At 35.8% G+C, this 11,044-nt stretch overlaps 1 protein-coding gene across 1 annotated transcript in view; it reads left to right on the forward strand.

Annotated features, from left to right (window-relative positions):
• The window catches only part of EGF (epidermal growth factor), a 44,366-nt gene extending 36,831 nt beyond the window's left edge, over positions 1-7,535 (forward strand). The window contains exons 15-19 of the mRNA XM_029284687.1: positions 630-785; positions 1,732-1,848; positions 2,395-2,520; positions 5,087-5,228; positions 7,250-7,535. Of these exons, the coding sequence (XP_029140520.1) occupies positions 630-785; positions 1,732-1,848; positions 2,395-2,520; positions 5,087-5,228; positions 7,250-7,418 (710 nt within the window). The 3' untranslated portion in view covers positions 7,419-7,535. The remainder of the gene's footprint in view (positions 1-629; positions 786-1,731; positions 1,849-2,394; positions 2,521-5,086; positions 5,229-7,249) is intronic.
• Positions 7,536-11,044: the final 3,509 nt, after the last annotated feature.

Here is an 11,044-nt window from a genome sequence, read left to right on the forward strand (position 1 = left end):
GATCAAAAAAGATATTATATGTAGATGTTATAAGATAAATAAGTAGTATAGTATCCTTATAACACATGAAACATGAAAATATTGGGATGGTGTATGTAAATAGAAAGCTTGGATATTTAGATAATACTGAGAAAATTAAGACTGATAAAAATGGTATGAATATTAAGGGGAAGTTAAGCTTAAATAAGAATTATGAAAATAGGATGCATGATGAACCAATAAGATGATTTTTATAAATACAATACAAGTTGATTAGAAAAAATGTTATATATGTACATTATTATTTCTACCAATATGAAAAAATTGCCTATATTTAATCATTTATGCATTGAAAATATTAAGAATTATACTTGTTTAAGGTTTATGAAGGAGAATACTATCAGAAGAAGGGAAGATCAAAGAAATATACTACTAATTAATACACTAATTATGGAATTATAAAATTAATCAGTATTGACTGTTAATTAATTATTACTGATATTTTTAAAATATATGAACCAAGACAACATGCTGTTCACTAGGCACTAGAGATTGTGATTGTAAAAATCAATAAAATATATTTAAAAAAAATAATTCTGAAATGATACAGTGCAGTGGTATATATCACCCTGTTATTTTTACCTTTTCAGTCCGTACCTCTACATCCGAGGAAGGTGTATCAGGAAAGAAAATGTTTGCCATAGAAACATCATCCCAGCATTTTCTGAGTAACAGCAAATATGGTGATAGCCACGGAGACGACCGGGAGAAGCAACAGACACTGACTGCTGAAATTGTGGTGTCTAGTAAAGATTGCCTTTTCTTATTTCATAATGATAGGAGAAGACGTGTGTTCTGAGTGACTGGCAAAATAGCTGATAGGGACCAAAGAAGCATCTCTGCAGTTTATGAGAATGGCCGTTATGATCATGTGCAATTGGAACATAAAAAACCCTCTGCCGTATATTAACTTAGATCATTGGTCTGCCGATTCTGCAATGGCAAGTTAAACTGCAGCAACTACCAGTAGCTTCATGACAAATATTTATTTATTTATTTATTTTACAACATTTATAGCCCCTTCAATCCAATTGGACTCTGGTCATGGTACAGAAGCATTTATAAAGAAGAAAGTACAAGCTAGCAATATTTAAATCAATTCAAGGGCTGAATGAGAGGCAGCTTGCTATAGTGATTAAGGCAGAGGTGGGAAACAATGGTCCCTTTATGACTTATAGACTTCAACTCCCAGAATTCCTGAGCCAGGATGACTGGCTCAGGAATTCTGGGAGTTGAAGTCTATAAGTGATAAAAGAGCTATTATTCCCCACCCCTGAATTAAAACATCAGGCTAGAAGCTGGGAGACTGTGAATTCTAGTCCTGCTTTAGACAGAAAGCCAGCTGACTGACTTTGGACCAGTCACTTTTTCTCAACCCCAGGAAAGACGCTAACTAACTGATGAAAAAAAGAGGAATGTCCACTGGAACAATACTGTTTTAACTAGTTTACAAAATGCAAATAGGGAAGAAGGTACAGATATCTTGGAAGGAGAATATTTCATAAAATGGGGTCTGCCACTGAGAAGGTCTGTCATCCTGTCCATAACCCATGTACCTTATAAAGAGGGGGCAGATGGATAAAATTTGAAAAGTTAGCTCTAGTGTGTTTGTTCATACCAATTTGTTACTCCGAACACATAAACTATGGACAACTGTAGAGTGATATATTTTATTATTATTTTGTGCCACAGATCAGGACGACTGTACATCATTGGGTTGTGATCTCAATTCCCATTGCATTGCACATCAAAATGGGGCTATGTGTGAGTGCCAGAGAGGGTTCATCATGGAAGGTCAACTGTGCCATGGTAATTTTACATGACCAATTACAGAGTAATATTAATGTAGTATATTTTTGCATGGATTTAATCTTGGGTTATCATTTTGAGATCAGGAATGTACACCCTGGCACTATGCCAGTGCCATCAAAAAGCATGCAAACTATGATTAATAAGAAATACAGCAAATATAAATTCAGGTTTAAACTTAGAGCTTTTAAAACTTTTTTAATATGCCTTCATTTTAGGTTTATCCTTTAGTTTAGAATAGATTATCCCTGACAGTCAGGCCAGTCAGCATTCGGAGGTCCCAGATCATATTTAAAATCAATATATAGTAGTTATCAATGTAATAAGTTCACTAAACAAATGCATTCATATACATAGTGAGTAAGGTTCACCTACAGCAGATTTGATTCATTGTATTGATTATCCTGCCTTCTCAGCAGGAATTTAAGGCAGCATACATGATTCTCTCCAGTTCTCTTTTATCTTCCCAACCCTTTTGTGAGAAAGAATTTAATTAATTCTTTCAACTATAGTCTCCCAGCTGTCAATACTTTTTTTATCTTGTAGATGTTGATGAATGCCTTCTTAACAAAGAACAGTGCAATAAGAGCTGGTCCAGGTGTATCAATACTGAAGGAAGCTATGTCTGTGAGTGCCTTTTGGGTTATGATGAAGATGGGCTTCATTGTTCTGGTGAGTTATTAGGATGAAGGATATTCTTCTGGACATTTTGAATAATTTCTCCATCCTATATAGAGAGATTTTTGTGCCAAGCTTCTAAATCTCTGTCTCTGTCTCTCTCTCTCTCTCTCTCTCTCCCTCTCCCCCTCCCCCCCTCTCTCTCTCATCATATAGATTATCATATTTATATGCTTCCCATTTCACAGAAATGTGACTCTGGGCACTGTATAATAAAACAATAAAAATAACGATTATAAAAAGTATTCTAAAATTAAAACAAATATTATTATACATTAGAAAAACAAAATGGATAGGGAGATCATAGATGTTATACACAATGTAACTACCTCATTAGTTCCCCATTTCCATGAGACCTCAAATCCTGTTGACAAAAACAAGTTTAAGGGACTTTTGGAAGGATGTAAAGGAAGGGGCTACTCTTACTTCAGGAAGTGGGGGGAGATGAGGTTCCACATTATATTCTTTAGTTTAGGGAAGCAGTTTCACACTGTGACCTCCCATGGGGAATAGTAGCAGAATAACTAATTTTCATTTAAATATCGATTTAAATATTGATATGATAGAATATAGTGAAAAGGTATTGCCCAGAAGAGAGGGGAAACATTCCAGAGAAGTAAGAGGCAACTCAGCTCAGATTTTATGTGTGAAAGAACGAGGGTGAAGACAGCCTCTTCCTAAGAGTTCACAGAGTATATTGTGGGTGCAGATGGTAGAGTGCTCGGTCAGGCAAGATTTTGTTTACAGGTGTGAAACGTTAAAGAACAGCTTGAAAGAACTGAGAAGGTGTCATTCTTGGTTTGGGATCTGACAATTGCTAAATATGAAGATTCAAGGAATTGCCTTAATGAGGTCATGTAGTAATTTATATACAAAGTAGCTGGAGAATGAAATGTAACCTGCAGGTCATGGAATGCATATGCGCCCCCAGAGAATGTCAAATTATAGTAAAACAAACAAACAAAAAATCGGTTTTATAGATATGACAGAATAAAGAGATATTAAGCCTCTGATGGGCCTGGTAGTCTTATTTTATATTTTAAAATGCGTTCAAAATTCCAGATAGTTCTAGAGATACTGCATCAAGGCAACAACCACAGCTGACTTCAATATGTAAAACACACACACACACACACACACACACACACACACACACAAAAAGCAGTTCTTGGCACTGAAAAGACTATATTCCCCTGTTAAAAGTTTTACTTGCTGACGCTGGACTTGCAAACTCTATAAGGTTGCTGGCATTATTTATCCCCTTCTTCCAGGCTCTCTGCATTCTAGGTGATGTTTAACATCATCAGTTCATCAATATGCAAAGCCTCTAGATGTCAGGATATGTTTTTTTTCTTTTGTTATTTGGCAGCGTTAATGGAATGAATGACCCAATAGAGATTTATTGGAAATCATTACCCTGCCTATAAATGAAAGCGAGTATTGAGTCAGTCATAATACTCATCAAATAATTTTATGTTCGTTAATAGTCATGAGATTCGAGTTGCTGACATTTCCAATAGAGTTCATTGAAAACTATGTTCACAATCAGATTCCCTGATCCACATAGCTAGAATGCAAAGGCTGACATTAAATCATAAGTTTACTGTCTAAGAATATTGCTCAGAGATACGAAGGCAGCAATTTTTAGCAATTTGTCAGCTTATCCCAAACTGTACCAAGTCTGATGCAGGTACATGTTTTTGCAAATTGGCAATTAGACTTTACGAATGCACATCCCTTTCTCTCCCATCTCCATTTAAATTCCCCCTTTCTTACTCTTGCTTACTGCATCAATATATCCCGATTTGTTGTTTTGCTGAAATAACAACTCAGTAGGAAAACCTTGGTTTATGGCTATTAGCGTGATAGTTACATGTGTTTCATCTTCTGGGAGACCAGTTGATATCCTAGTTATCCATTATGAAATCTTATCCATCTGCTGGACTAAATGGAATCCAGTTTAGCAGGTCACTGCTTATGATCTTATGTTTTTCTAATTAAAATGCTAGCTACACAGTGGAAGAAAGTCATAGTATTGTATATGAACTGGGATGTTCTGTCATAATATGGAGAGAAAAGGACCCTAATTTACATGTAATGCTTAGTAACAATCTTGTTTAGCTCCTCCTCAACTGCTATGGACCAAGTTTCTCTGTTTCTCCCTTCCTCCCTCCCGCTTTACTTTGAGAATAGGCCTAAAATAGGCTGCTAATGAATAACCAGTCCAAAATCACTCAGTTTTTGAATGAGGACTTGCATTTTCCCTGCTAAATACAGCATCTCAGACACTGCATCATACTGGATCTCAAATAGTCATTATTAAGAAAGTGATATTATGCAGTGACTTTAAGTAACAAAGCCAGAGGGAATTTCATATTTTGTATCCCAGTTCTGTTGAATTAAGATCTGTTAAGTGGACATTTCACTGTATCTGCCTTTATTTCTTCCAGCAGCTGATATTTACTGTTTTAAAAGTGGGAGAACCTACTCACATATCAAGTCATTCAAATTTGGCCCCAAGACTCAAACACATTAACCCCCTTCTCCTAAATTGTTTCAGAATCTGTCATCGCTCCTTCTGTTGTAACCAGGGATGACTCTACATTATCTGAAAAAGAGATTCCTATGGACTGCCCGCCATCATACTGTTTCCATGAGGGAGTTTGTGTTTATTTTTCAGATCTGCAGACTTTTGCATGCAAGTAAGTACTGAACTCCAATGTAGTTCCATAGTTATTAATTCAGTAAGTGTCCAGTGAAATAAAAGGCAGGTTAAATAGTGTTGCTAGGCATGTGAAATACATGTGTTTTATTTATATCCCATGCATGTAAGGTAATTTGGGATGAGAGAAAATATCTGATCCTCACTTACCCAGTGAGCTCTGTCATCAAGAAAGGAACTTAGTTTTCACCAATCTAATTTTGAGCATTTGGCCCAAGTCACTTACAGATCTAAAACACGTGAGGATATAATGTTTGGATGAGGTATAGAAATATTTATCTCGCTTTACCTCACAAGATCTCTGTGTGCATCAGCTCTAGTTTTGATATTTTTACACTGGGGCTTTTGTAGGGTATGGTTAAATAAAACCACGATGTTGGCCACAGCGCTGCGATCTAAGCTCTGTCTGTTTTTTATGAGGATTACATGTACAATGCACGTAAAATCAAGGAGGAACTTCAATGGCACCATCGTGCCTGCCTTGTTAGCTTTTTAGACAACATCCCGTTCAGATACTTTTGACTGAGCAGGAAAGGTATGAGAGGGATTTTATTCTGCAGAACTCTCTTGCAGTCTTCTTGTAGATATTCTCACTCCCTTTGAGAATATCCAAAGACGGACCTGGAAATTTGTAAAACATGTTCAGCTTACTGTTCCAATTAAGATATTCTGTATCTTGTTCTTAGATGCCACATATCTATAGGTCAGCCAGAGTTTGACTTCAACATTATTTTATACTTATTGTTCTTGTATACAGTTTTACATTAGGTGGCAGTGTTTCATCATTCATTAACACACAGATTTCATTCCATCACCAATTGGGAGAAAACATTTTTGTTCCCATTTTCAAGACATATCAGAAGGCTTTATAGCTTACTTTAAAAATAAGCATGCTTGTTATACATGCTTGTTGTAGCATAGCACATGGTCTCTCACTATTATAGTCTTTCACTATTATTTACTTAAGAGTCCATACACTTTTTTGCAGCTCTCTGAGTGAGACGGGTCTATAAAATTCAGTGAAAGTAAGAATTGCTTTTTCATTCATCATGAGATCTGCAATTCAGAATGAAGTTGGATTCAGTGAATGCCCTACAGAGGAGGAAAGGAAAATATTACTTCCAATCTATTTACTATTTGTCTTTTAGTTCCCAAGTAAGCAAAGCTAACATTGTAAAATGTAGACCTGTTGACTATAGTCAAAATAAAGCAAACATTAAAGCCGTCGTTCATTTAAATATTTTTAGAAGTCTCAGTTTGTTGCCTTCCTTATGGGCTACATTTCCCATAATTCCCATTTTTGCTGGTTGAAACATAGAAACTGTAGTCCAAATATATCTGGGGGTAGTAGATTAAGGAAAAAAAGTAGTATAGCCATATTTAATCTCGATGTCTGCAAATATATGGATCACAGTTCTCAGAATTCCGCATGCTAGTGGCTCATTTAATTGATCATTCTATACTGTATAAAGCAGGGGTCTTCAAACTTGGCTGCTTTTTGTGGACTTCAATTCCCCTGGTATAAAGATGGAAATAAAGGTGATAGCATCCTCCATTGTTATTTTCCAAGCAGATGATATTTAAGTATGTTGCCTAGGATTTTGATGATAGTAAATAGCCTTCGTAACTAGCAGCCATGGGAACATGATCTTTCCTGAATTTGTCCAAGGCATTTTAAAACAAAATGTAATGGCAGAAAAATTCTCAGTTTAATTCTCCAAGATGGTTTTTTTTAATTTACTCAGTCCTGAATGTTTACTTTTAACATGTAACCCATTCTATTGTTTTAATGCCATGTATTTCCATCAGATTTCATTTGGCCTTTATAGCAAGTGCTGTAGCCTTCTAAACAAGTTGGTTGTCCTTTCTGCACATTTTTGCTGCTTTTTCTTATGTGGTGACTGGAAATCACAATTTCCCAGAAAGACTGCACTTCACTGAGTGAAATCAGCCACTCCTGATAATTAGCATTGCCTTCTTTGTTGGTTTGCTCATCAACAGCTGTGTGAAAGGCTACCTGGGAGACCGTTGTCAGTTTAGTGACTTGGAGTGGTGGGAAGAGCAACATGAGATGAAGATTAAGAAGCAAAACATCGCAACTGCTGCGTTCTTGGCTGCACTGTTCTTGGTTCTGCTCTTTGGAGGGGGTGCCTTCTACTACTATAGGTAGAATTTATTTCCTCTTTATGATAATCCATTGTTATGTTGTTTGTGATCTTTATAAATTCTTTCATACATCATAAACCCAAGAGATTTGTTTGCTCATTAATTTGACATTCGTATACATTATTGGTCCTAATATACATTTATAGTAATAAGGATGATGAGGCTGTTTTAATTTACGACTGCATATCCTACCGTGCTTGCCTTTTAAACATTTCTAGCAATATGCTTGAGGAATTTAAATGAGCATCTTTTGAAAGTTGAATTTCAACTGTCATATCATGTTTGCAGATATGTGGCCCTAAAGTCTTTTGGCTGAAACATATGTGAAGGTAAACGATGAGAGCAGCATTACAATATCCAAAACAAACTCTCCCTCTTTGGCACATGTGTCGTGATATCATATGCATATATGAAAAGGGCAGAGCTTGTGTCACAATGTTACAATCCTGTTTTTGTTATTTTGATGAAAGTACTAGATCCTGCAGATGCATCTGCCCATTGGACATCTGAGGCTCCAGCCAACGAATTTTTAAAGAATAAGTATGAATTGGATGCAAGAAATTGTGGAGAATTAGGAAAAGCCAGTATGCCTATAGTGGTTGTTGGGTTATCTTGAACTGGGGAGATTGTGGCTTCCCCTTGAATCATAGAAATGATAGGATAGAATTAGAGAAAAAGTCCTAAATTACTAGTACTCCCATACGAAAACCTGCTAAAACCTCCATATCAAAAACAGAAAAGAAAAAAGAAAAAAGAAAAGAAAACTCAAGTATAAGATGATTTCCTTGGAATTCCCACAAAAATCTTCTGGTGGCTGCACCCCATCTAAAATGCTCTCATATTTCATTCCCTAATTGTTGTAATACATATGAAATATTTATATCTATTATCAATATTATTTGTATCCCACTATTCAGGCTAACACTTTTGCTGGCAATTTACAAGCAAAATTGTGAATAAAACAATAACTTCTGGGATGCTTCCTGAAATAGATAGTAATAATTCCCCTTTTGGATGTGAGCAGGGACAAATGCCTGTCATCCTTTTCTCTCTTCTTCAGTCATTCTTCCAACTGTTCAGCTGGTAATAATGGTGGGAGATTGGGTGAAGGACTAGATAAGATAAGATAAGATAAGATAAGATAAGATAAGATAAGATAAGATAAGATAAGATAAGATAAGATAAGATAAGATAAGATAAGATAAGATAACATAACATAACATAACATAACATAACATAACATAACCTTTATTGTCATTTTTTTTTACTGTGGGCGCAACGGCACACATCAAAAATGAAATTTAGTTGCCCCCTCTCAAAGTGAAACACATACATGATGCACACCTAAACATACTATGAACAACATATGTATAGACCCACATCCCTACATATACGTAGCAAATAAATATTAAATACTGTCCATCTTGAATATATAATGGAAGGAGGAAGCTTGAGAGTTCACAAGGTTAATGCTGTATGGAATGAAATTCAGCCATAGAGCGGGCAACTAAATTTCATTTTTGATGTGTGCCGTTGTGCCCACAGTAAAAAAAAAAATGACAATAAAGGTACTAAAAAACTAGCCAGCTGAGCAGATCTTGGTGGTCGTTGTTCCTGGGTTTCCTCTGGCTTTTAATCAATATGATGAGGGAAATACAAGGGAAAAATACTTCAGTTGAGAAAAGAATCATTTTTTAAAAAAGAAGGGCAGAGTTCATTGCAAAGAAGGCAGGAGCATCTTTTTTTCTCAGGTCAATTTACATTAAGTAAGAATACATTGAAGGCAGAGCATTACTGTGCACTTGTTCTCACCTGCTGAAAAAATAAACTAATTTCTCAGAAGGAATAGCAAAAGCTTTGGCTCAGGGCTCTTAATTGTTAATTAACAAGGGCAACTTTTAATCCCCAGCTTTATGTGCCCTGCTTATTCAGCTGTACAATCCCTAGCTGCCTCTCCATTTAGTCTCTCTGCTTTCTTGGACTTGCACAGCTCATCTTGACTCTGTTTGCTGGGAAAATTTAATTTCAATCAAACTGATATCTACCAAATTCTTTGCTGCAGCTGAATAAAATACTTGGGGGTAAGGGTGGTCTTTTTTTTTTTGAGAACTTGTGAATTTCTTCCTAATTGTGTGTGTTAGACTGCTTCATGTGCCTTGTAGTTGGTGGCAGGGAAACAACAGTAGGCTGGCTTTTAATATATTGGCTCTATCACTGTATCTGTGTAATAGAGTAAACATGCTCTTGAGCTCTGATTGTGGCTTATTGGTACCATTTGTAGGGCTTGCTGCAGGTGGTAGAGGTATGGGTGAAGCTGGTAACCTCATCTATGCCCTATATTATTAAAAAGCATTATGTAAAAATCTTGTTTGACCAAACTCACAGTGCTGAAAGTGAATCTCTATAGGCCCATCTGTTGGTAAAATATGGAAGATTATGTCTTACAATTTGTTTGTTTTTTTAGTGTTTGTCCTACGTGTTGCAGGATTTGCTTATCTCTGCACTGGGCTCACTTAGTTCTTACAGTGAAACTATCAGTACATGGTGTGACAAAGGATTTATTTATCAGCTGGCTTGTTACAGAGTGTAACACTGATTATAGTTGAGAGGGCTTGAGCGCCCAAAATAATCCAGCTGGATTCTGCTCTTAAGGAAGACTAGATTCTGGATTTGCCTGCTCTTTGTCCAGCACTTTAATCACTACAGAATGCTTACTGCCACAAAAACATGATTAGTTTGATTGTCTATGATGAAAACTTGAGAACATTAGTGAAAAATACCAGAGATAATTAATTGAAATGGGCAATAATTTGATAATGTCAAGAACAGATCTTGGAAAAATGGATGGGGGGAAAAAAGGAAAAGTGAAAGAAATATGAATTATAATCGAAGGATTGCAGGAAAAAAGCATGAAAATATTTATGAAAATATATTGGAGAGATTAATCTTGCAACATTATGAATGGAAAGAGGACATAGAAGCTGCATGCAGCATAGTGAAAGAAATTTTTTTAGAGAGTGCCACAGTAATCTGTGGAGTTGCTTTAAAACTGAATTGAACAAAGATGCCAATAAAATGCATTATCATATTGAGATACAATTAAGATAAAAGTAGGACTTTGTATTATGTATAGATAGAGCTGAATAATATAGAGGGATGTGTGTATAGAAAAGAAGACAAGTGTAATCAAAGACAGCAAGGAACAATCAAGATTAAAAGAGGCAGAGACAAAGCAGAGCAATTTTGAAGGAAACAAGAGATGTTCTGGAAATGTGTGAAGGATAAAGAAAGAATCTCTAAAAGAGAAAATGCAATCAAAAATAAAAAGAATGTTTGAAAGGAATTCTGTTATATGTTGATTTAGAGAAGCACACAATAAGATGAATAGGTGTGAAGATTTCACAGGGGTGCGGTTTGAAAAAGACAAGAGTTTAGCAGGAAGGAGAGGTTAAAGTTAAGATCCTCAAAATGGTGTGTGTAGACATGGTGAAAGCATTGATGGGTTTGGAAGGACAGAAAGATATAGATGAGAATGAATGGTGTTGGGGAAACCATCTTATCTCATTTCTTCAATTTCTTTGGTTTAAACTTCTTTTTCTGTGCTTGGTATAATGTTGCTTAGTCTTGAAT

Source organism: Protobothrops mucrosquamatus, unplaced genomic scaffold (genome assembly GCF_001527695.2).
Source record: "Protobothrops mucrosquamatus isolate PMUCROS unplaced genomic scaffold, P.Mucros_1.0 scaffold836, whole genome shotgun sequence".
Classification (NCBI taxonomy): Eukaryota; Metazoa; Chordata; class Lepidosauria; order Squamata; family Viperidae; genus Protobothrops; species Protobothrops mucrosquamatus.